Source organism: Bos grunniens, chromosome 26, assembly GCF_055505025.1.
Source record: "Bos grunniens cultivar Pamir isolate PY7600 chromosome 26, Bosgru_T2T1.0, whole genome shotgun sequence".
Taxonomy (NCBI): domain Eukaryota; kingdom Metazoa; phylum Chordata; class Mammalia; order Artiodactyla; family Bovidae; genus Bos; species Bos grunniens.
In genome coordinates, this window is record NC_141190.1 from 31,309,849 (window position 1) to 31,337,499 (window position 27,651).

Genomic DNA, 27,651 nt, shown 5'->3' on the forward strand with positions numbered 1-27,651 from the left:
TTTCTTTATCAAAAGGACATTTTAAAATTAAAAAATTATAGAAAATTAGGGAAATTCTAGACAAGTTCAAAGAAAAAAATTTAATCTGTATTTCTATCATATAGAGATAATTTAAACTCTTTGCATGTGTATGTAATCATACAGATCATACAAAACACATGATTTTGTTACCTGACTTCATTTAATGTCATAACAGTCTTTCATATCTTACAAGATTTTTGTAGAATAATTTTAATAGGTACAGAATACAGCAGACTATAGTAGTACCATAGAATAGGATTATCTTTTGAGTATCTATTTCATATCAGTCATTGTACTAAGTATCTTACATACATTGTATTTAATCATTAGAGCAACCCTGTCAGATATTAGACATTATCCTCACTTTATGGATGAGGAGATAGACTAAGTTAAGTAACTTACCCAGGGACACGTAGATATAGAATATCCTTTGTTTTTGCTGTTACACTGTGATGCCTTCAATCTAAATAATTATGCATCAATTCTTAAACATAAAGGTTGTCCCCATTTTTTGCTATTAGAAACTTGACTATAATTTCATCATAAAGCAGATTATTTTTTGCCAGCCCAATTTCCAAGTAATATTTGTATCATATTTAATGTCATAGTGGAGAAAGGAATGGCTGCCCACTCCAGTATTCTTGCCTGGAGAATTCCATGGACAGAGGAGCCTGTGGGCTACAATCCATGGGGTCGCAGAGTCGGACACGACTGAGCAACTAACACTACAATGTCATAGTTCACTGATAGAAATAATAATGTTCTTGCACTTATTTTTAATCTCTGAATTCTCTGGAACTTTGGAAAGTGATCCAGTTCTCTGCTTGTTTCCCCCCCACCTCCAAAATTGACACATATCCCTGGAGTGTCATTAGAAAGACACTGGTGAAGCATCCTTATTTAATTTAGGAAGCACTGTAAAGACAAAGTTAACTTGTCTTTTCTAAGTGGTCGTTTTTACTGTTGCTTTTTAATTCAGTTTTCTGCCTGTTGGAAATCTTAATTAATCATAACTAGTGAACTCTTGACCCAGTTTCCAAACACTGTTATAAGAACGTAATGAAAATGAGTATACCATACCTCTGGAATAGTTCTAATTGCAGGAATTGAAATGATTGCTAAGGTTTTTTTGCACTGTAGTTGGCTAGACTTATGGTATATAGACTTATCAGAGTATTTTTGATACCAGTAACTAACTCTTAAAAATGTAAAGGGTAAAAATTAGCTCCATTTGGGCATTTCTTACAATTTTGATCACTATTTTCTTCAGCAAGAGCTGCTGCTGCTGCTAAGTTGCTTCAGTTGCCTCCGACTCTGTGAGACCCCGTAGACTGCAGCCCACCAGGCTCCACTGTCCCTGGGATTCTCCAGGCAAGAACACTGGAGTGGGTTGCCATTTCCTTCTCCAATGCATGAAAGTGAAAAGTGAAAATGAAGTCGCTCAGTCGTGTCCGACTCCTAGCGACTCCATGGACTGCAGCGTACCAGGCTGGAAAGATGCAAATGAATATAACTAGATGAGGAATATGAGACAAGGTGACTGCTCTGCTAGGTTTAAGGCTTAACTTATTCTGTAGGCTAATACATGTTTTCTGTAAATATTGGAGTAATGTATCTAAAAGTTATTCATACAATGACTTTCTGAAAAATAGTCAAAGCAGAAATTCGAAAGAAATTGACAAACATCAGACAGTTGCTGAAAGTTGAAAGGCACCAAAATACTTATCTCCAAAATGTTGTGTGACACAGGCATCCACTTCTATACAGACCTACTTTGGAGATATTGTCGATTCCATCTCAGAGCACTTCAACAAAGCACCTATCACAATAAAGTGTCACACAAATTTTTTTGTTTGCCAGTGTATATAAAAGTTCTGTTACACAGTACTGTAGTCTATTAAGTGTGCAGTACCATTTTGTCTAAAAACTATACATGCCTTAATTAAAAATACTTTATTGAAAAAGTATCATTCAGATTATAGAGTAGCTCTTTTGATTTCCTTCAGTTATTTCTGGCTTTTGATTTAAAGTGAAAGACATGCAGTTCTGACTTTGACTTGGTTAGAAGTCACTGTAGGGTCATTATTGGCTTAATTTCAATATTGTTGTATTTCAGGGGAGAGGGAGAGAGACAGGGAAGCAACTGTTTGGTGGAGCATAAAGAATATACATAGCATTTACCAATTAAGTTCACCATCTTAAATAAGTGCAGTTCATGGCACCCCAAAACAATTACACTAGTAACATCCAAGATCACTGATCATAGATCTCCAAAACAAGTATAATAATAACATAAAAGTTTGAAATGTAGCAAGAATTACTAAAATGTGACACAGAGACATTAAGTGAACAAATGCTTTTGTGAAAAGTGGCACAAGTAGATTTGTTCAAAGTATGGTTGCCACAAACCTTTGATACATAAACACACAATATCAGTGAAGCACAATAAAGAAAAGTATAATAAAATGAAGTATCCTTTTAATTTCTAATACTGGTTATACTGTTGAATTTAAAACTAGAGGCTAACATTTAACCTAGCCCAACTAAAAAGGTTGTAGCAACAATTACATTGTTGAATCAGAAATTAACCAGCCATGACAAAAAAAAAAAATACATTGAACTAAATTCTCATTACTCATCTTTTTTGGTATCAAAATGAGTTTATACTATTTTGAAAATTAAATTTGATTTAAACCTGTGATAGCAGATATCATCATATTCATCCATGTAGCTTATATGTAGCTTACCATGGGTCTTGGCTATAGAAGTATAAAATGTCTGTTTTTCTGCTCTGCTCATTTTAGGTATTCAATAGTGACTAATATGCTCAAGCTGGATATGCTTAGATAATGAGAGACTGTAGCTTTCACTTTTGTTCATAAAAAATTATTTTGAGAAATTTTTAACCATCAAGTCAACTTTTTAGAGAAATTTTGGATTGTTTATATTTAAACTCATGAAAAATATTGAACCTTTCTGATCTCACAAAATAATTGTGCATCTCGTATTTTAAGTAATTATCATTTATTCAATTCAGTCGCTCAGTAGTGTCCGACTCTCTGCGACCCCATGAATCGCAGCACGCCAGGCCTCCCTGTCCATCACCATCTCCTGGAGTTCACTCAAACTCATGTCCATCGAGTCAGTGATACCATCCAGCCATCTCATCGTCTGTCATCCCCTTTTCCTCCTGCCCCTAATCCCTCCCAGCATCAGAGTCTTTTCCAATGAGTCAACTCTTAGCATGAGGTTGCCAAAGTACTGGAGTTTCAGCTTTAGCATCACTCCTTCCAAAGAACACCCAGGACTGATCTCCTTTAGAATGGACTGGTTGGATCTCCCTGTAGTCCAAGGGACTCCCAAGAGTCTTCTCCAACACCACAGTTCAAAAGCATCAATTCTTTGGCATTCAGCTTTCTTCACAGTCCAACTCTCACATCTATACACGACCACTGGGAAAACCATAGCTTTGACTAGACGAACCTTTGTTGGCAAAGTAATGTCTCTGCTTTTGAATATGCTGTCTAGGTTGGTCATAACTTTTCTTCCAAGGAGTAAACTTCTATCATTTATTACTTTGATGTTATTCAACTGGGCCTTGTCTAAAGGTTAATATTTTATTTAAGTGTGCCAATACTTTCCAATAACTGATTTTAAAAATTGACTTGTAGCTGTGTATTTCATTATTTCTCTAAGACGGTGGACACAAAAGTGGCTTCAGTTTCATCCTAATTGGTAGAGTGTACTGTGTAGTTTTTTGGTACAAAAAGTTAGGGCTCTTGCTGAAATAGTACTTGAAAGTAATTTATAAATATTGCTTGATAATCGCCTGGGAGAGTGACAGGCTTATCAGATTAAAAAAAACAATTCCTTTTTTTTTTTTTTTATGTTCACAGGAAATCTGTCCAGTTTAAGTCGTCTTGGTCTGAGATACAACAGACTGTCAGCAATACCCAGATCATTGGCAAAATGCAGTGCACTTGAAGAATTAAATTTAGAGAACAATAACATTTCTACTTTACCAGAGGTAAGAAGTGAATTATGGTAAACTCTTGAAACGAGTCTATAACATAATGAAGGGAAGATTAATCAGTCTGTACAGCTTGGTAAATTTGATGATTGAGTTTGCTTAAATAATGGGTGTGCTGTGATACATATCCCATCGCTGAGATAAAAAAATTCCAAAAAAGAAAGAGCAGGTATGTTTTAGCATACCCAGCAACTAGTAAGTTTGCTTATAGTTATTCAAGCATATTTTACTGTAGTATTCTAACATGAGAAGAATTGTGGACTTAATGGATTGACTGAACTTTGCAAAGTCTTTTTTTTCTAATAATTAAAAATACCTTGTGTAGTTTCTAGTCTGGACCAGTTCATTAAAACTACTGTGACAGTATCTCACCTGTGGCAAAAGAGCACTATTGTTAGTAGTAAGTAGTAGTTTGGGATTAGGAAATAGAATCCACAGATTGTAGATATAGCCCTGACAGCTAGACTGTTTGGATTTTTAAATTTCTGTGATAATGGTAATTCTTAACTTGAAAATGGGTGAAGTTCTACTGTTTAATGTCATCCTCTTTTCTAACAGTGATTCATATCCCATAATAAGGCAAATAATTAACACATTAATTAGATCTTTTGGCATTCTTTTAGGGTGTGATTTATGAGTTTAAGTAAGACTGACCTCTTTTACAGTGTCATTATGTCTAAATGTAAAGACTAGGTATATACCAAGTTTCACCTAGTGAGAAATTTTAACATTTATTTATATATCCAGTCATATTGTCACTGAAGGGAAACATAATTATTGGGTATCTTAGGATAAAGACATGTGCTAAGTACTTTCATATAACTTTGTGACCGAAATAAGTCAGGATTTATTTTTGATAGGAGAATTATAAAGAAGACAGCTCTCTTCAGTCTGTTTATGGAAGAAGGGGTGTGTGTGTATATTTAAACATACCCATTTTCAGATAGAGAAGTATGGATGAAATACTTGATAGGCCTTGTTCAAACATTGGAAAGCATTTTTATTTAAAGGTAGTCTATGTGCTTTGGAAGTAGCATATTCTTAATGCAAATGTGTAATTATCTGCATTTATAATAACAAGAAAAACAATAAAAACCATTAAACAGCACTTAGATATTCAAGCTGGCAAGAAAAATCGGGAAAGTGATTTTCAAAGGGGGCTCATTATATTGCTGAAATCGGAGCTGGCAAAATCACTATATACTTTTCCATTTGAAGACTGTCTGCAAATGAACTAGTTTTAATGGATACCCAAAGACTAAAGGAGAAGGAACTTAATAAATTTAAGCCCATATACTCAAGGCATAAGGCTGGAAGCTTTACATGTATTATTTCATTTTTATCTTCACTGTAATCCTACTGATTATTGGAGTGGTCTCATCAAATAGAGAAATAAGACTTGAGAAGTCATGTTTTTGGCCAAATGTGTCACCCTGAAATATTTTTTTCTGGGAATATAGTGAGAGATATATTGATTGATTAATTCACTGAAGCTTACAAGGCTGGTAAGTAGAAGATCTGAGATGGGAACCCAGATGTGTTTGACTCTGCAGCAATGGTCAGCAACCTCAAAGCTTCACAGTATGACCTTAGAATGAAAAGGTTGGAGAGCTGCCTTACAGCAATCCAGAATATTTTCTTCTGCTTCTCTGAGTATTTAAAATGGTTTTTCATCCTTTAAGATTTCACTCACTTTCAATTGTCTTCTGCTTTTCCAGTTATTCCAGTATTTCTCCTTTTCTTTGAATTTAAATAAAGAAGTGACTTATAAAGTTACTTATATATATATATATATTTATTTATTTAAAAAATCTTTACTACAACCTATAAAACAAGACATCATCCTCTTACAAATGAATAGAACAAAGGTTCAGAGAGATAACTTGCTCAAAGTCATGAACTACTAAAAGATGGGACCAGGATTTAAAACTATTTTATAGCCTGAACCAGTGTTTCTCAAACATTAATGAGCATACAAATCACCTGGAAATCTTAAGATTCATATTATGATTCTGTGGAGGTGGGGCCTAAGAGTCCACATTTCTAACAAGCTCTCTGGGGATACGGATGCTGCTCTTCTTTAAACCAGACTTTGAATAGCAAGAGCCTATTCTGTACAATTTATTATTGATTATATAGAGTTGTATATTATTTTCTTTTTCCTATCTGTGTGCTTTATTTCTCTAAATGGAATTTAGTCTTCCTGATGGTAGAGATCCTTTTATAATACTAAACACCTAGTACTCTGGTTACATGGTGGGGGACTGAAGTAAGAGGGAATATGGGGTTATGTGCTAAGTGAATACTTGTTTGATAGATGTATATTCCCTCAGAAATTTACAGTATGGAAAAGCAATGTATTATATAATATCAAAAAGTAGTGTTACCTTCTGAATTTAATATTCTTAAAAGGAACATTTAAATTACTGAATGATACCTTATTCTGTGTCAGGTATTATATTAATCTTAATAATAATTTAGAGATAGATACTTAACCAAGACTTGAATAGCACTGAATACACAGCAGGTGATGGAGTCAGGACTCAGACCCAGGACTGTCCGATACCAGTCCTCTGTAAGATCCTGTATGAGAGGTCTCAAACTGGCCACTCATGAAACACCTCTTACCCACAGATACATTATCTTTACCCTGTAGAGTATTTTAAATAAAGCCAAAGAATAAAAGATTTAATATAAGTAAATGAATTTCCTGTTTCTTCCTAAATTCTGAAAATCTGACTACATTGGCTGCACATCCCTGCAAGGTAACAATTAGCTAGAGCTGAGTAGTGAATGACTTTCCTTCTGGATGAGGCATTATAGAACCGGCCCAGCCAGTGTCTGTCATTTGTTACCTGCAAGACTCTCCCAGGCATTTGTTTGGTACTGCTGCTCTATGTTCTACAGAATAAGTCTTGTTATAGTTCTAATTATTATGCTTATTTCATTTTTTGTTTTTAACAGAGTCTTTTATCAAGTCTTGTGAAACTGAATAGTTTGACATTAGCTAGAAATTGCTTCCAGTTATATCCAGTAGGTGGTCCATCTCAATTTTCCACTATCTATTCCCTCAATATGGAACACAATCGAATCAACAAAATCCCATTTGGAATTTTCTCCAGAGCAAAAGTATTAAGTAAGCTGAATATGAAGGTAAGCCTCTATTTGTGTTAGGGGAAAATCACTACTTTAACTAGTACTTTTAGTGTATTTATGATTTATCAGAATGGGCAATTGTTTCTTCCTTATGCTGTGCTCATTTTTTAATTGGATTGTTTGGGTTTTTCTTTTTTTACTGTTGAGTTGCAGTTCTTTATGTATTTTGGATGTTAATGCTTTGTCAGTTATATGATTTGCAACTATTTTCTCCCAGTGGGTGATTTTTAGTTTCTTGTTGCTTGTCTATATTCTCTACCATGAATGAATCACATTTGTAGTAAGGAAAAGAAATTTTATTGCAGAAGGAAGGAAGAAATGAAAAATGGTTTGTCCAGCGATTTAATTTGTAGTGAACAAACTTATTTTTCTTGACTTCCTACTTTTGCATTCCAGTCCCGTATAATGAAAAGGACATCTTTTTTGGTATGTTAGTTCTAAAAGGCCTTGTAGGTCTTCATAAAACCGTTCAACTTCAGCTTCTTCAGCATTACTGGTTGGGGCATAGACTTGGAATGCAAAAGTAGGAAGTCAAGAAACACCTGGAGTAACAGGCAAATTTGCCCTTGGAGTACAGAATGAAGCAGGGCAAAGGCTAATAAGAGTTTTGCCAAGAGAACACACTGGTCATAGCAAACACCCTCTTCCAACAACACAAGAGAAGACTACACATGGGCATCACCAGATGGTCAACACCGATATCAGATTAATTATATTCTTTGCAGCCAAAGATGGAGAAGCTCTATACAGTCAGCAAAAACAAGACCGGGAGCTGACTGTGGCTCAGATCATGAACTCCTTATTGCCAAATTCAGACTTAAACTGAAGAAAGTGGGGAAAACCACTAGACCATTCAGGTATGAGCTAAATCAAATCCCTTATGATTATACAGTGGAAGTGAGAAATAGATTTAAGGGACTAGATCTGTTAGACAGAGTGCCTGATGAACTATGGATGGAGGTTCATGACATTGTACAGGAGACAGGGATCAAGACCATCCCCAAGAAAAAGAAATGTAAAAAAGCAAGATGGCTGGCTGGGGAGGCTGTACAAATAGCTGTAAAAAGAAGAGAAGTGAAAAGCAAAGGAGAAAAGGAAAGATATACCCATTTGAATGCAGGGTTCCAAAGAACAGCAAGGAGAGATAAGAAAGCCTTCCTCACCAACCAATGCAAAGAAATAGAGGAAAACAATAGAATGGGAAAGACTAGAGATCTCTTCAAGACTATTAGAGCTACCAAGGGAACATTTCATGCAAAGATGGGCTCAATAAAGGGCAGAAATGGTAGGGACCTATCAGAAGCAGAAGATATTAAGAAGAGGTGGCAAGAATACACAGAAGAACTGTACAAAAAAGATCTTCACAACCAAGATTATCACGATGGTGTGTGATCACTCACACTCAGCTAGAACCAGACATCCTGGAATGTGAAGTCAAGTGGGCCTTAGAAAGCATCACTACGAACAAAGCTAGTGGAGGTGATGGAATTCCAGTTGAGCTATTTCAAATCCCGAAAGATGATGCTGTGAAAGTGCTGCACTCTATATGTCAGCAAATTTGGAAAACTCAGCAGTGGCCACAGGACTGGAAAAGGTCAGTTTTCACTCCAGTCCCAAAGAAAGGCAATGCCAAAGAATGCTTAAACTACACACAATTGTAGTCATCTTACACGCTAGTAAGGTAATGCTCAAAATTCTCCAGGCCAGGCTTCAGCAATATGTGAACCGTGAACTTCCAGATGTTCAAGCTGGTTTTAGAAAAGGCAGGTGAACCAGAGATCAAATGGCCAACATCTGCTGAATCATGGAAAAGCAAAAGAGTTCCAGAAAAACATCTATTTCTGCTTTATTGACTATGCCAAAGCCTTTGACTATGTGGATCACAACAAACTATGGAAAATTCTGAGAGATGGAAATACCACACCACCTGACCTGACTCTTGAGAAACCTGTATGCAGGTCAGGAAGCAACAGTTAGAACTGGACATGAAACAACAGACTGGTTCCAAATAGGAAAAGGAGTTTGTCAAGGCTGTATATTAGTGTGTCAATATATATAAGCTTATTTAACTTATATGTAGAGTGCATCATGAGAAACGCTGGGCTGGAGGAAGCACAAGCTGGAATCAAGATTGCTAGGAGAAATATCAATAACCTCAGATATGTAGATGATAACCACCCTTATGGCAGAAAGTGAAGAACTAAAGAGCCTCTTGATGAAAGTGAAAGAGTAGAGTGAAAAAAGTTAGCTTAAAGCTCAACATTCAGAAAACTAAGATCATGGCATCCGGTCCCGTCACTTCATGGCAAATAGATGGGGAAACAGTAGAAACAGTGGCTGACTATTTTTTTGGGCTCCAAAATCACTGCAGATGGTGATTGCAGCCATGAAATTAAAGACACTTACTCCTTGGAAGAAAAGTTACGACCAACCTAGATAGCATATTAAACAGCAGAGACCTTACTTTGTCAACAAAGGTCCGTCTAGTCAAGGCTATGGTTTTTCCAGGGGTCATGTATGGATGTGAGAGTTGGACTATAAAGAAAGCTGAGCGCTGAAGAATTGATGCTTTTGAACTGTGGTGTTGGAGAAGGCTCTCTAGAGTCCCTTGGACAGCAAGGAGATCCAACCAGTCCATCCTAAAGGAGATCAGTCCTGGGTGTTCATTGGAAGGACTGATGTTGAAGCTGAAACTCCAATACTTTGGCCACCTGATGTGAAGAACTGACTCCATGGAAAAGACCCTGATGCTGGGAACGACTGAAGGCAGGAGGAGGAGACTACAGATAATGAAATGGTTGGATGGCATCACCTACTCGATGGACATCATTTTGAGCAAGCTCTGGGGTTGGTGATGGACAGGGAATCCTGACGTGCTGTAGCCCATGGCGTCATGAAAATCGGACACGACTTAGTGACTGAACTTAACTGTATGGAAAACTTTGGAGGCTGAGTGTTTTTGTTCCTTGTTTTTCTTTCTTTCTATATTTAGATATTAAAGAAAGGGAATGTCTTTTTCTGTTTAAGAATTCTCTTTCTATAGGGAGTTACATATGGAGCTTTGTTTTTGTGGTTTTACCTTGAATGCTTCGTTTTATCTCTGTCAGGACAATCAATTGACATCACTTCCCTTGGATTTTGGAACTTGGACCAGTATGGTAGAATTGAATTTAGCTACCAATCAGCTCACAAAGATCCCTGAGGATGTGTCTGGTCTTGTTTCTCTTGAGGTGAGTATAAAAGAACATTTAGAACTCATTAGACTTTTCCACAGTTACCTCACTTATGAAGTTTACAATTAATCAGTTTCATAATTGAAGATCATAATTAGAAATGTTAGTGCTCTCAGGACTTCCCTAGCAGTCCAGTGGTTCAAACTCCTCGCTCCCAATGCAGAGGGTGTGGATTTGATCCCTGGTTGGAGAACTAAGGTCCTGTATGCCACGTGAAGTGGTCATAAATAAATAAATAGTCCAGATTCTGTCAATTAAAAAAAGAAATGTAGTGCTCTCTTAAACATGCAGCTGTATTAGGATGATGAAGTGTTGACTTAATCTGGGCTCAATGCTTTTGAATCACTCTTGCCCACTAAAAGTCGGTCGGTTTGAATACTATAAACTATCTTTGAAAGAAAGGGTCTCTAAAGCGCAGCATCTTTTGTATTTTTTTTCTTAATTCTTTCTAAGAATGCTATACCATTGTCCTCTAAAATAATTCTGGGTTCCTCATATTGGCATTCAGCACCCTTCATATAATTCTGACCTACTTTTTCATCCTAATTACCCACCTCCTCTTTTATTTACTAACTGAATTGATTAGTTTCTTTGTTGGCAATGTGTGCATATTTCTAGCTCTGTACCTTTATTGTTCCCAGTATCTAGAATGCTCTTTTCTCATCCCCTTAAAATTTTTCTTTTAAAATTATTTCTCACAATTAAAGATCCGTGCAGTCCATGGAGTTGCAAAGACTTAGACACAATTTAGCAACTACTTTGTTGTTAAAGTAGTTAACAAAGATCTACCTTCCTGTTACTTCCTCAAAGATTTCTCCTGCCTCTGAATCCCTAGCATTTTCACTCTTTTGATGAAAAAACTTACTAACAGTAAATATTTCTAAAATTGTCCTCATGTTTTTTTAAAAATTCTAATTTTTCTATTCTTTTATTATTGTATTTAATAAGGTGAAAAAGTATGGTGTAATGGCTAACAGCAGGAACTTTGAAGCCAAATAGATCTGGGTACAATTCCCCTTTTAACTATTTATGGATTTAATGTACCCAAGCTTCAGTTTCCTCAGCTGGGGAAAGTAATGGGGATAGTAATATATTCCTCATAGAATTGTGCTAGTGCTAATGAAGTCACTCAGTTGTGTTTGACTCTTTGTGACCCCATGGACTGTAGCCTGGCACGTTCCTCCATCCATGGGATTTTCCAGGCAAGAATATTGGAGTGGGTTGCCATTTCCTTCTCCACATAGAATTGTAATTAAGACTAAATGCAATAATGCACATTTTTCATTTAATATGTGGTGTTAGTGGTAAAGAATCCACCTGCCAGTGCAAGAGACACAGGGGACATGGGTTCAATCCCTGGATTGGGAAGATCCCCTGGAGGAGGGTATGGCAACCCATTCCAGTATTCTTGCCCGGAGACTCCCATGGACAAAGGAGCTTGGGGGGTTGCAGTCCAGTGGGTCACAAAGAATCAGATACAGCTGAAGCAACTTAGCATGCATACAAATAGTAGTAAACTCAGTGATAGCTACTATTGTCATTTTCTTGGTCTTATTGAATATGTTTACTTCATTGTATGTAGTATAACTTTGGAAGAAATAAGTGGGCATAAAAATTTAGCTAGAACCTTACATAGATCTTTCCATTTAGTGCTCTTCTCACTATCCCCATACTCAGTATTGTTTGCCTACCTAACCCCCCTCCACTATAACTTCTCTGAGAATGAAGACTTGTATCTTCTTCAACCTTTTTTCCCCTTCTTATTCAAGATACTGCAGGATGCCCTGCAATGTAATAAATTTACTACAAATAATAACTAGTGGATTGATATAGGCAGTTTAGAAGTCAATTGTTACCTACCTTAAATGATGGCTTGCTTGTAAGGAGTTTTGAATAAATAATTGGTTTCCTATTAGATAGATATTTGTAACCATTCAGTATCAAAATACCATTACCTGTATGAATCTTAGTGCAAGTAGTTAATAATTTTCATATTTTTTGTAATTTAGTTTAAATTCTTTCCTTTTGCTTTCATTAGTTTTGACTTCATCAAACTATTTTGTTTCCAGTAACTATGGCAATTTTTTTTTTAGAATAGTAAGTTTAATATCTTGTTATATAATTAGACATTACCCTAAATATTCACTGTTTAGAAAATTAACATTGCTTAATTTTAAGGCACATGATGATAATATATTTCTGTTTTGTGGGTTGTCAAACATTATCAATAATTTCTCTTTAGGTTTTAATATTATCAAACAATCTTCTAAAGAAGCTTCCTCATGGCCTTGGAAACCTTAGGAAGTTAAGAGAATTGGATCTAGAGGAGAACAAATTGGAATCCTTGCCAAATGAAATTGCTTATCTTAAGGATTTGCAGGTAAAACATTCTGATGATTTTATAGGTATATAATTAAAGTTTTTGGGATGCATTCCAAATTGTACATTTTTTTATTCTTGGACCAAATAGATTTTCCTATTAGAGCTGAATTTTATGTTCATGTAACCTAGCTGCTTTTGTCTTCCTAACAAATGATAGTGTTTGAAAGAAAAAGTTATTTAGTGATTTTTATATAATATGTAGCTCAGACAGTAAAGAATCTGCCTGCTATGCAGGAGACCCAGGTTCAGTATCTAGGTTGGGAAGATCCTCTGGAGAAAGGAATACAACCCACTCCAGTATTCTTGCCTGGAGAATCCCATGGACAGAGATTCCTGGAGGGCTACAGTCTGTGGGGTCGCAGAGTCAGACACGACTGAGTGACTAATACTACATTACTACTGTGTAATATTAGTCAATCTAATTTCCCTATAAATTTATCTTGCTGTTTAGTAGATGTAGTTTTTAAAAAATTTACATCAGTTACAGGAAACATACATGTAACCGTCTTTTATTTTGTTAACCTTTTAGAAATTAGTCTTGACAAACAACCAACTGACCACTCTTCCCAGAGGCATTGGTCACCTTACCAATCTTACACATCTAGGCCTTGGAGAGAACCTACTTACTCATCTTCCTGAGGAAATTGGTATGAACCCTTTGGGTATTTGACTGTACTAATAACATGCTTTCATTAGTTATTAGAACATGTGTTCAAGCAGTGTTTCTGATAAATAAATCTACTATTTTTGTCAACTTACTCAAATTACATCAAGCTCAAGATTTTTTTTATAGAGCACTAGTAGTAATAGTAGTAGTTGGTTAGTTTTTATTAGGTTTCCTCATGGGGAATTGAGTTTAACATAATATTTGAGAATGTTTTAGCATACTTGTATTTCAGTAGATTTAACGTTAATTTGGAGGAGTTCTTTTTCTTCCAAGTTTAAAAATTACACAAGCGTGAATTAAATTAGTTTCTTATGCCAAAAGAATTTTCTCTTGTGAGGTTTTAGGATTGATATTAATATTTGATTAATGTTAATATTTGAGTTACTTTAGAATTTTCCAAGTGTTTTCATACCCATTATTTCATACTGTCAATATGAACACCTTGAATTTTACGTAGTGCAAGTTGCTTCATGTTACAGTGTTTTAATCAATTACAGTCACATAGTACTAAAATTAGTAATCCCATTTGTTATTCTCTCATCTATACCATGCTGTTTCAGAGGCACTATAGATGAGTGGTTAAGGATGGTTTTGGAGTACAATAGACAATTCAAAATCTGGCTCTACTGCTTCTGGTTTTGTGGCATTGAATAAGGTACAGAACCTCCCTAAGCTTCAGGTTCCTATCTATAAAATATGGATTCTAGTAACATTCCGTAAGGTTGCTCTGAGTAATACATAAAATCTTAAATGTAAACAAATCCAATATCTAGTAACTTTTTAAATTAGTTCTATTACATACCACTGTCAAATATTAAGATTTTGAAATTAAAAAATTGGAAACTCATAAAGCAACTTTATATACTTATTTCTAGTGTGCTTATCCAGCTGGCCACATGCAATTGCTTGAGACTATTTGCCTAGAAAGTATGAGTATCCTAAGATGGTCTAAGGAAAAATTTTAAAAGATTACATAAATTGACTTTTGCCTTACTGGCAAATACATAATAACTCTCTTAACCTTTCACGTGAGAAATTTATTACTAAGAGAAGTGATCACATTTCTTCAACATGAAAGTAATTATAGGCACTTACTATGTAAGTTGATTATATAATTTTTGAAATTTAAAATACACATGAATGCCAGGCTATCCCAAACAGAGTCTCTGGAGATACAGTATATATTTTTTCAAAGAAACTGAGCTTGAAAACCAAACATAAATGAAGAGATTTTTATTGGTATAGCACGTGACCTGGACATCACTTTTTAAAAATCTCCCTTGTTTATTTGAATAAGCAGGAAAGTTTGAGATCCATGGTTGTAGAGAGTTTTAAAACTAAGAGAAGAGAGTAAAAGGCACTGTGTGTTCAGTATGTGGGATACCCAGGATAAGGATCATGCTCAGTTGAGCTTTTTAAATAATAACTAATTTTTTTAAAATTATTTTTTATAACAGGTACACTGGAGAATCTAGAAGAACTGTATTTGAATGACAACCCCAACCTGCATAGCCTTCCCTTTGAGCTGGCTCTTTGCAGCAAGCTTTCAATCATGAGTATTGAGAACTGTCCACTCAGCCATCTTCCACCTCAGATTGTTGCTGGGGGTCCTTCTTTCATCATTCAGTTCCTAAAGATGCAGGGTCCATATCGTGCCATGGTCTGATACAAATCTGCTGGTCCCACACACTGTTCAAAAATAGACTGCCGTTAATGTTTCATATCTATATCTGTATCTATTTATGTAGATATTGATATATTTGGCAGATTTATAAAGACTATGTTTATGTGTTTCTGCTAATAGAGGAATCATAGCCATTTAGATTTTTTTAAATTCTGTACAAAAAGCTTATATAAGTTTTCTTTGCTGAACTTGATGGATGTTTTTCTGTTGTGTAATATGATATGCCAGTTTGCTTAAAACATTTGCCAACAAATTATGAAATTATTAAACTTAAGGGCCAGAGGTAGTATAGTTAGATATACTTTTTCTTAGCAAAAATTCTGGGCAAGCAATTTTGTTGCAACTTTTCATATATATTTTCCCCTTACCAATTGTCAGATCTTTTTAGTATTATAGGCCCTGAAGGTAGAATTTTTCTTTTAACTTATTTTGAAATTTGAGATTTGAATTTTATATATTGTTTACAGTCAGAGTAAATCACTGGATTTTATTTTATTTTATTTTATTTTGGTTTTGATTTGCTCTGTTTTGATCAGCAAAATCTCATTTATATCCTTTGCTAAAGAATTTGCATCAGCTGATTTAATATTAAAAGATATCTGCTTGTTGAAACAACTGGCAAAGTGAAAAGATACAGTCAAAAAATTTTGAATTCCTTTAATTGTGTTTCTCTGATCAATTGTGAAGCAAAATATCTGAAGTAAGTCTTTGGGTTGGGGGAAAGTATTGATACCTTTTCTAGTATAAATATCTTTTCTGAAGTTTAGGGGAACAGAAACTTGTAGTGTAAAGGAGTTTTCATTCCTGAAAGTTGCAGATCCACAGAAACTAACAGAATAATTTGGCAAAAAAAGAAAAAGATACACATAAACACACATAAACACATTCTATATATGTATATACAATGCTATATAGATATGTATTTATTATATCATAAACTGCGATAGGTAACTTTAAGGATTTCTCCCTAGCCTTGTACAATGAAATGAATGTTTTTCTTTGAACACTGCAATATATGTATGTTTCAAGGTTATTTAACAGTGTACTATGGTTTTATATCTTGACTTGCCTTGTACATCTTTCAGTTCTGGAATATCTGCGTCTAAGCACAATATCTTCACACTGTGCTATATTGCTGCTGAATTAAATGCACTTTTCCCCACAAATGGGGCACTGGCTTCAAACAATTCAGTTCAGTACCATTGATTTCAATCTCATCTTTCCTTTTTTGGTAGTTGTTAATAAAGTTACAGAAAAGAGCACATTGCATAAAAGTCATTGATAGTTCAGTGGAAGTTCTGTGAGATATGCATGTGCTATTTGGTATATTTTCTTTTGCTTTACTGCTTTTAAGGCTAGCAGTATTGTAAATGTGTGCCCCTTATTACCGTACTCTTACTTTTGATAGTGTTGGTCTAAGTCAATTTAATTACTGAAGAGACTCACAGAGCAAGTGCATTCTAGATATACCATCCTAAAAAACACTTCCCATATAATGAATAACTATTATGTATAATTACATGTTGCTGCTTGGTTTTCTTTTTTTTTTTCTATTTAGATGGGCATTGTAATTTAAATAAAACCATTTTTGAAGTGAGGTTATAACATTAAGATGGAAATTTGGATTGTTGTTTTGCTTTTCCTGGCACTCAAAATCAGGACGAAGTTTGAAGTTGAACCTATAGTCGTAATTGGCAATTTTTTAAGGAGCAACTAAGAAATGGAAGGCAGGTAAAGATATAAAACCGTAGAATGCTTAAATGTGCTGTAAAACTATTGTAGATGTCACTGGATTTTACCAGGTAATATCCTTTCTTCTTTTTTTTTTTTTCCATCTACTGTGGCTTTTCAGTTAAAATTGTGTTTATAAAAGGAATTTGTTTATTACAGCTCTACCTGAATCTTGTGTGTATGTGTGGTTTTTATAAAAATCTCATATCAAAGTGTGTTTATATCTTAAGATAATGGAACTTGAACTTTAAAGGCAGTAACCTAATGTCTTTTTTTTTTTTAATGGGTATTGTTTCTTAAAAATGAAAATAGATACAGTTTTTGAAATATTTTTGTTCCCCTACATTCATTTATGTTAGTTTATAATAGAAATGCAAGGTGATCACAACCCTACGTGTAGAAGTTATAGACAAACCATCTATAGCTAAGGAATTACAATTTTTTAAGGTGCATAAAATATGTCACATGTATGGCTGTCACCTTAGAGAGCTTATGGATTTCATTACTTCTAACATGAAGCTAAATGGACTCTTAATTTCCCAATTATCCTTGTGCAGTCAGTATATTTAATATTTAAATAGTTTGACTATAGTAAGGGATATTATTGAATGACTACATATGAGCTGATAATTTCCTAAACTGCAGTGGGACTAATTGCCATGTCCAACAATGGTCCTTTCTTTTAAAGAAATTAGGTTTAATCTCTCTGTGAGGCTCAGTAAATAAAAAAAGAATGTCATAGAATGTTACATTTTTAAAAATATTGCTCTAAACTTTGCTTTTTGTTAATATATATAGTAGCAAATTGACAGTGACAATGTCAAAAATTCCTTTGTGGTATTTAGTACTTTAAAAATCCCAAATGATTATTTCATACAGAAAGAAGGGAGAGATGCTAAGTAATTTATGGATTTGATGGATACAAATGAAAACAATAGATGATAGAAATTCTTGCAGGAGGAAAAACACATAAAATATTTATTTGTACTTTTACTGAAAGGTGGATGATGCAATTGGAATGAGCTCTATAAATATATTTGCATATTTCTAATTTATCTCATTGTAAAGCCTGGATTTAAAACTTTTAATTTTGTATTGAGGTATAGCTAGTTAACAATGTTGTGACAGTTTCAGATGAATGAATCATTCTCTGATAACTTTTGTGGTAACTTTTGCTTTTCTTCTCAGTTATTGCTAAGCCATTCATACATATTGAGTTCAGATTTCAGCTTGCAGAATTTGTCATTTTGCATGAGTAAGAAGGGGTCATGGTTAAAGGGTATAAAGTGGGACACTTTGAAATGGAAAGGGGGCACTATTAATAACCATACATCAGAAATGTCTCTGGAAAACCAGGGTATATGGTTATTCTTGCATGATTAAAAATTAGATGAAAGCAAATGACATAACCCATAAAAGCAGAAGAATACATTCCTACAGTTTTCAAATTTAATTAAATAACTTGTGAAGAAAGATTTCCTTTTGCTTATACCGGAAGATGGTATAAGATGATATACCACATCCAGTCCATGTATTATCACTCAATTGTGTCCGACTCTTTTGACCCTTTGGATGTAGAACAAAGGCTCTCTGCCCATGAGGTTTTCCGGGCAAGAATACTGGAGTGGGTTGCCGTTTTCTCCAGAGAATCTTCACAACCCAGGGATTTGAGCCCACATCTCTTGTATCTCCTGCATTGACAGGCAAGTTCTTTACCTGCTGAGCCATCAGGAAAGATATACCACATATCTTTAGCTAAAACTTTTGTCTTATTCTTTTGATTAGTGTAACCTTTAAGAGTCAATTTGGGTAACTGGAATACACTTGACAATCTTTGGTTAATTATCAAATCTCTGAGAATTTAAATATGTAAGAGTTGTGATACTGATTTGATATCTAAGAGAGTATCTTGAATGCTATTAAAGTATTATGAGAATTTTATAAAACAGATATCAGTACTTGTTACTGAATAGAATGCCTTCTTAAACCTGCCAACAGTAATTTAAGGAAACATTTGTGAGTTTAATTTTTAACTTTGAAATATAAGTTAAAATATAAAAAAGGTTTGAACTGTAGTTGGTCCTTAGTACCTTTTAAAACAATTTTTCTTTACACACTTGGTATTATCCTGTTGATAGTATACATTCTGAATATAAACTGTTTTGAATATAAATACCTGTTTGTGGTCAAGACTTCAACTGGCTAGTAGTTTCTAGTGTTTCAGACTGGGGGCTCTTTAAAGTTTGGTAGGAGGAATAGTGTCCACTATTGAAAGTAGTATGAATTTTGCATGTTTTGCAGCATACAGCACTGCTGCATGTTAGGGGAATTTAGTCAGGTCATAGATTTGTATATGTATTATGACAGTTTTTCAGCAGATGGCAGTAAAGTGTCTTGTTCTAACAATCATGATACTATGTCAAATTTCTGACAGATGGAAGTAAAGAGTCTTGAGGAAGGGGCATTACGCCCCCCCTCCCCCATTTGTACAAGGCACTAGGTTGGGAGAGTGGAGAGATTTGATCTCTTCATGCAAATTATTAGAGCTCCATCCTAACAATCCTAACAAATGATGTTTTAATGACAATAAAATCAGTTTGTTATACGTACTACTAAAAAGGATCTTACTCTAAAAATTAATTAATCAGCATCTGTAGGTGCTTCATCAGCTACCATTATTATTTAGATTCCATGTATTATTTACCTTTTGTCATTCTGGCATTATATATATATGGTGAATTTAACCTTCCATTAGTCTGATCAGGCTAAATATACAAATAACATTTGCTCTAGTCATCTATATCATTTTTTTTCACGATTTTGTAGGAATTATTTTTCAATAAGTCTAGCTAGCTAGCTAGCACGTAAAACCTCATTCCAATACCAAAGGGAATGTTTCATATATGGCTCAAAACATTTATTTTAATATTTGTCTTTATAGTTTTCCTCATATCTCACCTCAAAACTCATTTTTAACAGAGTTGAGAAAAAGTTACGAAACAAAGTATTTTATATGATGATGGTCTCTTTTGATTCTATTTGAATCTGTACATCAGAACTTGTTTTTAATACATGATAATTTGCATAGTACATAGTTTACAAGGAATAGACAGAACACCACAAAAATGATACCTGAAAACAATATTTAACCATTTTGACTTTTCTCTTAGTAAAGGTCAGGCTTTCACTGATATTTAACATGGCTTATGCTGTGATAAATACATAACTATTCTGAGTTATGATTCTAGGCTAAAAGGCATAAACAGTCTTCAGAAAATGTACTTTTCAACCTGAATTATATTGTTTATTTTCACTACACAAAAACTCTGACTTTTTTAGTCATTATGTAGTAAGGTATTCAGTATAAATAATGTACTTTTAAATGTTTTGCTGTTGAATCTTTTAAGTTCCAATCCTGTGTTTAACTGAAGTTGGACATGAAATCAGTGTTTGCAATGTCATTGAACCACAAAAATGTGCAACTAAGAGAAATGACTCTTCACTACCATTGAATCTTCTGGAAAACTTTAGTAAAGCATATGGCATGCATAAGATACACAAAAATAGCTGCACAAAAATGCAACAAATTATTTTGTATGGTAATAGTGACCTTCAATATAGTTATTTAATTGTTCATATTTACTATTTATAAAATCCCAAACTACAGGATTTGGGAAATTTTAAAAACAAAACAATTAGAGTATATAATGAATATATCTTGTAAAGAAGACTGGCTTGTGGTGAAGACATTGACTGACTGGAGATAATTCCCCCATTCCCTGAGCCTTTGTGAAGAAAATACTTTTTGTTCTGTTTTGTAACCTTTCATAAAAAACTGTGCTGTTTAAGATATCTTGGTAATTAAAAGGTAGAACAGTATAGGATTCCTAGAAGAAGTTCTAACATTGGCTATTAAAGAACATTAAATTATGTTTTCAACTGTTTATGAAGATGAAAATGCTAAGGGTAAAAGAGACCTTACCCAGTGGGAACTGTTTAATTGGCTGAAGAAAACTTAATCAGGGAAGGCAATAAATATTAGTCTTGTGTACCATGTGATTAACTCATCTTTTAACATTCTCTGATACATGTTTTTAGAACATCACTGACTACCTTGAGAAGAATGGTTTTGGAGGGAATCAAAACTAGGAGCCAAGTGGCCATATGGGAGGCTGGTGGAGTAATCTGGGTGAGATGACAGTGGCTTTGATTGGGGTTGTAGCATTGGGGATGGAAAGAAAAACATTTCAGGGAATCTAAGGAAGAAAGGTTAGGAAGACTTGATGATTGGTTGGAAAAAGTGGGTTAGAGAATCACAGGTTACTTCCAGGATTTTGACTTAAGTACCTGCTTGTATTTATTAAACTATGGAACTTCGCAGGAGGGCTACTTTCTTTTTGTTTGGATGTAAGGGGAAGATGTGTTTTAGTACCTGTGGGATGTTAAGTGGAGGAGATGTCAAGTAAGCAAGTGGATACATCTAGTGCTTAGAAGTCAGGCCTGGAAACAGATGATCCAGTACATAAGTGGTAATTACTTTTGCACAGATAGGAAGGAATTTGCAGAAATTGAGAAGTAGCTGTAGTAAAAAGTGTTATGGAAACAAAGAATATGGTATTTTTGAAATACAATAGTTTCACTCAGTTTAGTTTTTCTAACCTCTCAGTGTATTCTGTTTCAGTGTCATTTTACTTATTATGCTTATTTTTCTAGGACCCTGCACTGTCCAAAATAGGTGCCACTAACTAACCGCATGTGGTTATTTAGATTAAAATACAAATTCAACTCCTCAGTCACACTTGTCACATATCATATGTGTATGTGAGCACATACTTATGAGAAAGAGCACAGTGGTGAAAACGTAAACAAAGTGAACTTGATGTTCACTTTTAACTCAGGCAGGTGACTGATTTGTAAAGAAGTTCTCTGGTTTTTCTTGATTTGGAAGGTTGTTATGTTTTACTCAACCCTGTTGTTTTTACTTATTATAGGTTCCATGCCTTTTAATTAGCACTGTTTCTTGACACAAAGCAATGTTTATCATATATCTTGTCAAACACACACTACAGACAAATTTTTGCCTTTGTGATTGCAGTCTAATGAATTTCACACCTATTTGAGTAATCTACTTAAAAAAAATTAATAGCTGATTTCATTGAGAGTTCAATTTTTCCAACCTCCAGAGCACCTCCTGTTACTGCTTAAATAAAGGCTATCCTGCGGCAATTGAGAACACGAATTGCATTTTTAAAAAGTACTGATAGGCTGCTTTAGAGAGAATAAAATATTAACATAAAGAGTTATGAATGAACCTAGGTTTGGAATGATTACCATTTCCCCCCAAAATGTTCGATGATTTCTTTTTCCTTCCATGAACATCAGTGTAGATGTAAGTAATAAATCTACACATTTTGATATTTGATGTCAACTTGAACCCTGTACAGTCAAGAACTCTTAAGTAACTCCTAATTTGGATTGCAGATGAAAACAAAAAGCAAAGCTTTTCTACTTTTGTGGTTTTCTACATTAACAGCCTACGTTACTTTTCCCAATTATGTCTTATGAAAGACATAATTCATCTTACTGCATTCATTGGATGCTATCATAGGTGAGATATAGGAGTATTAGGGTTTACTTTTAAAATTTTATATACATACCACACATGCACTTACACATACACACAGCCCACTCACTCTTCGTCAAGATTACATTCTCCAGCTTGAATACCAGGTAGCAAACACCAGCTTTTAAAAATATTTTAAAACATAAAAATAATTCTTTCAAGGGAAATCCTTAAAACAAGTTTTAATGTCAAAAAGATTTTGCTTACATCAAACTGCCATGGCCGTTAAATAACTTTTGTCTGCTATTATTTATCCAGCAGTGAATCTTGAAATAATTTGAATTACTACAATTCCATGGGCTATAAATTTTATTGAGGATTCAATTTTATTAAGGATTCAGCTTCTGTATCTTAATAACATTGGTAGTCATGTTTCCCACTTCCTTGGTTGTGGTTATACTTGGGTGTAAGGATCAGTTTGTTGTCACTTTAAGTAAGCTAATTTCATTATTCCCTTGCTGCTCTTCAGCTTTTATGTAAATCTGACTCCATTATCTTTATTTTCAAGATGAAGGAATATCCAAGGTAATTAATTAAATGACTTATACATTGTGAGTGTCAGGTCAACATTGATTAGGGCCTGGGTTTTCTAACTTCTTGGTTGGTATTTTTCCTACTCAGCTCCCCATTAACCACATCATCTGCACCGTCCCAGTTGAAATCGGTTACTCAAGTGAAAGCTGGTAAAGTGAGGGCTTGATTTACACAGGTTAAGCAGGTGAAAGCCAAAGCAAACATTTTCTTTCCTCCACTAAGAATTTGCTAATTTGAAAAATCATACATTATAACAGAATTTTGAACGGTTTAGATTGAGTTCCTTTTCTTATCTTTTTAAACCAAATGCAGGATACAAGCCACAGAGTGCCAGACTTTAAGTCTATAATGTGTAAGAAAGCCAAATTAAACATTTTTTTTTCTCCATTAGAATCTACTAATGTGAAGAATCATATATTGTAAGTCAGAATTTTGAACAATTTAGATTGAGTCCCACATTTCCCATCATTTTAAACCAAATGTAGGATACAAACCACAAGCCAAGTACCAGACTTAAGTCTGTAATGTGTAATTTATACTTAACGGATACTGTTTCTGTATAGGTAATCTTTCATATTGATCTTAGGTGAATATTACAAGATACTTGTTTTGGACAAAGTAAAGGATTAATGGCTTTAGAGTTGGGGGTTCAGAGAAATTACATGAATCATTCCCTTTCAGGTAGGTAAGACATTACCTATTTTAAAGATAAACCAAACCCAAAGAGGTTGTTAAGTCAACTAATATGTACTGCAGTGGAACTAGGGACTACCTCTACTAATACAGTGTTCTTTTGACTCTTAATCATGTTGACTTTGTGATGTTGTATGCTTATCTGTGAACACATTACCCTTTCTAGATGTAGCTTTCTGAGAGCTGAATGCTTGGAGCTCTGTGAGTAATAACTAAGAAAGGTGGCCTCCTGGCTAGCCATGCTGATAAGTTTAATTGAATCCAAGGCAATAATGGAGTGACAGGTGTTGCAACCACATTTCATTTGCTTCCAAGACCACTTGGAATCCAGGTAGCCTGCAAGGTATAAATCAAAACTAAAGTTCTTATAGTTATTTTTTGTGGTGTGGTTGACGGAGGATTCTGCATTCAAGTTCCTTTGTTTTTCTATACCCTAGACTTGGATTTGAAGAAATGGTGGGCATTCGGTCAACAAATGTTTGAGTACTCACTAACATACTAGTCACTGATGTAAGTGCAGGGTGTATTAGTGGGAAAAAAAAAACAGTAAATGAAACTTATGTTCTAGTGGAGTAAGGCAAGTGGTGAACATAGTAAAACTTCTGTTAGAGGTTGATATATGCCATAAAACACAAACACACACAAAACAACCAAAATTCTGTTTTCTGGTCCTGCATGTAAGGAACTTGGAAGTTTTCATTATGTCCTAACAACAAATACAAAGCGAAACAACTCTTACTAGATTTGTCTCAAGAGTATTGAGATCACAGGAAAGTTTCAGTCAGTTCAGTTGCTCAGTCGTGTCCAACTCTTGTCGACCCCATGAATCGCAGCACGCCAGGCCTCCCTGTCCATCACCAACTCCCGGAGTTCACTTGAACTCATGTCCATCGAGTTGGTGATGCCATCCAGCCATCTCATCCTCTGTCATCCTCTTCTCTTCCTGCCCCCAATCTCTCCCAGCATCAGAGTCTTTTCCAATGAGCCAACTCTTCACATGAGGTGGCCAAAGTATTGGAGTTTTAGCTTTAGCATCATTCCTTCCAAAGAACACCCAGGACTGATCTCCTTTAGATGGACTGGTTGGATCTCCCTGCAGTCCAAGGGACTCCCAAGAGTCTTCTCCAACACCACAGTTCAAAAGCATCAATTCTTCGGCGCTCAGCTTGCTTCACAGTCCAACTCTCACATCCATACGTGACCACTGGAAAAACCATAGCCTTGACTAGACGGACCTTTGTTGGCAAAGTAATGTCTCTGCTTTTGAATATGCTATCTAGGTTGGTCATAACTTTCCTTCCAAGGACTAAGCATCTTTTAATTTCACGGCTGCAGTCACCATCTGCTGTGATTTTGGAGTCCCAAAAAATAAAGTCTGCCATGGTTTCTACTGTTTCCCCATCTATTTCCCATGAAGTGGTGGGACCAGATGCCATGATCTTAGTTTTCTGAATGTTGAGCTTTAAGCCAACTTTTTCATTCTCCTCTTTCATCAAGAGGCTTTTTAGTTCCTCTTCACTTTTCTGCCATAAGGGTGGTGTCATCTGCATATCTGAGGTTTTGATATTTCTCCCAGCAATCTTGATTCCAGCTTGTGCTTCTTCCAGCCCAGCGTTTCTCATGATATACTCTGCATATAAGTTAAATAAGCAGGGTGACAATATACAGCCTTGACGTACTCCTTTTCCTATTTGGAACCAGTCTGTTCCATGTCCAGTCTAACTGTTGCTTTCTGACCTGCATACCGGTTTCTCAAGAGGCAGGTCAGGTGGTCTGGTATTCCCATCTCTTTCAGAATTTTCCAGTTTATTGTGATCCACACAGTCAAAGGCTTTGGCATAGTCAATAAAGCAGAAATAGATGTTTTTCTGGAACTCTCTTGCTTTTTCCATGATGCAGCAGATGTTGGTAATTTGATCTCTGGTTCCTCTCCCTTTTCTAAAACCAGCTTGAACATCTGGAAGTTCACGGTTCACGTAGTGCTGAAGCCTGATTGGAGAAATTTGAGCATTACTTTACTAGTGTGTGAGATGAGTGCAGTTGTACGGTAGTTTGAGCATTCTTTGCCATTGCCTTTCTTTGGGATTGGAATGAAAATTGACCTTTTCCAGTCCTGTGGCCACTGCTGAGTTTTCCAAATTTGCTGGCATATTGAGTGCAGCACTTTCACAGCATCATCTTTCAGGATTTGGAATAGCTCAACTGGAATTCCATCACCTCCACTAGCTTTGTTGATGGTGATGTTTCCTAAGGCCCACTTGACTTCACATTCCAGGATGTCTGGCTCTAGGTGAGTGATCACACCATCGTGATTATCTGGGTCGTGAAGATCTTTTTTGTACAGTTTTGTGTATTCTTGGCACCTGTTCTTAATATCTTCTGCTTTTGTTAGGTCCATACCATTTCTGTCCTTTATTGAGCCCGTCTTTGCATGAAATGTTCCCTTGGTATCTCTAATTTTCTTGACGAGATCTCTAGTCTTTCCCATTCTGTTGTTTTCCTCTATTTCTTTGCATTGATCGCTGAGGAAGGCTTTCTTATCTCTCCTTGCTATTCTTTGGAATTCTGCATTCAGATGCTTATATCTTTCCTTTTCTTCTTTTCACAGCTATTTGTAAGGCCTCCTCAGACAGCCATTTTGCTTTTTTGCATTTCTCAAAAGAGAGTAGAATAAAATACTTTCTGTGTTGAGAGGAAGAAAAAAAAAAAGAGTTATGTAGTATCTGAAATTATCATTCAAAAGAAGAAATAAATTTATACAAACTAAAATTTAGGGAATTTGTCACCAATGTACTTCCTCTGCAAGAATTACTAAAAGAAATTCTTAAGGGAGAAGGAAAGTAATACAGGTCAGAAACAATCTACACAAAGGAGCATTAAGGAATAAATGAAGGTAAAATCTTTCATTTTTCTTCACTGATTTAACATAATTGTTCCAATAATAATATATTTGGAGACTAGATTATGGATAAGAGGAATGGCAGCAATATTATATATAAGGGGTGAGAGAGAGGAATTGGAAATACTCTATTATAAAGCAGTTGCCTTACCCATTAAGTGATAAGTGTTATTTGAAAGGGAACTTGGATTAGTTGTAAATAAACATTGCAAACAGTAGGTGAACAGCTAAAAAAGTTAAATGTATGCTTAATATGTTAAGAGAATATGGAATCATAAAATGGTCCATTCAAAGCATAAAAGGCATGGAAGACCAAAAAAAAAATGGTAGTGAAGTTAGATATTCAACTATATCAGTGATCACTTCAGCTGCCAGTGAAAAGCGATTGTCACAGTAGATTTAAAAAAGACCAAATATATGTTGCCTATGAGAAACACACTTTAAATATCAAGATACATAAAGATTAAAGGCACAAGATGGAGAAAGATACACCATGCTAATACTAATCAAAGTTGGAGTAGCTGTATTAATTTCAGACAAAACAAATGAGAGCAAGGAAAATTATCAGAGGTAAAAAGGCATTGTTGAGTTGCCAAGTCATGTGACTCTTTTGTGATTCCCATGGACTACAGCATGCCGGGCTTCCCTGTCCTTCACTATCTCCCAGAGTTTACTCAAACTCATGTCCATTGAGTTGGTGATGCCATCCAAATATCTCATCCTCTGTAGCCCCCTTCTCCTGCCCTCAAGCTTTCCCAGCATCAGGGTCTTTTCCAATGAGTCATATCTTCTCATCAGGTGGCCAAAGTATTGGAGCTTCAGCATCAGTCCTTCCAATGAATATTCAGGACTGTTTTCCTTTAGGATTGACTGGTTTGATCTCCTTGCTGTCCAAGGGACTCTCAAGAGTCTTCTCCAGCATCACAGTTCGAAAGCATCAATTCTTCGGTACTCAGCCTTCTTTATGGTCCAACTCACATCCATTGGAGAAGGAAATG

The 27,651-nt window shown here is 35.2% G+C and overlaps 1 protein-coding gene across 5 annotated transcripts in view; it reads left to right on the plus strand.

Annotated features, from left to right (window-relative positions):
- Positions 1-17,074, plus strand: part of SHOC2 (SHOC2 leucine rich repeat scaffold protein) — an 87,550-nt gene extending 70,476 nt beyond the window's left edge. For all 5 annotated transcript variants that reach the window (XM_086378982.1, XM_086378983.1, XM_086378981.1 and 2 more), the window contains 6 exons: positions 3,918-4,048; positions 7,016-7,204; positions 10,315-10,437; positions 12,683-12,820; positions 13,352-13,469; positions 14,947-17,074. In XM_086378982.1, coding sequence (XP_086235108.1) covers positions 3,918-4,048; positions 7,016-7,204; positions 10,315-10,437; positions 12,683-12,820; positions 13,352-13,469; positions 14,947-15,155 — 908 coding nt within the window. In that variant the 3' untranslated portion in view covers positions 15,156-17,074. The remainder of the gene's footprint in view (positions 1-3,917; positions 4,049-7,015; positions 7,205-10,314; positions 10,438-12,682; positions 12,821-13,351; positions 13,470-14,946) is intronic.
- The last annotated feature ends 10,577 nt before the right edge of the window (positions 17,075-27,651 follow it).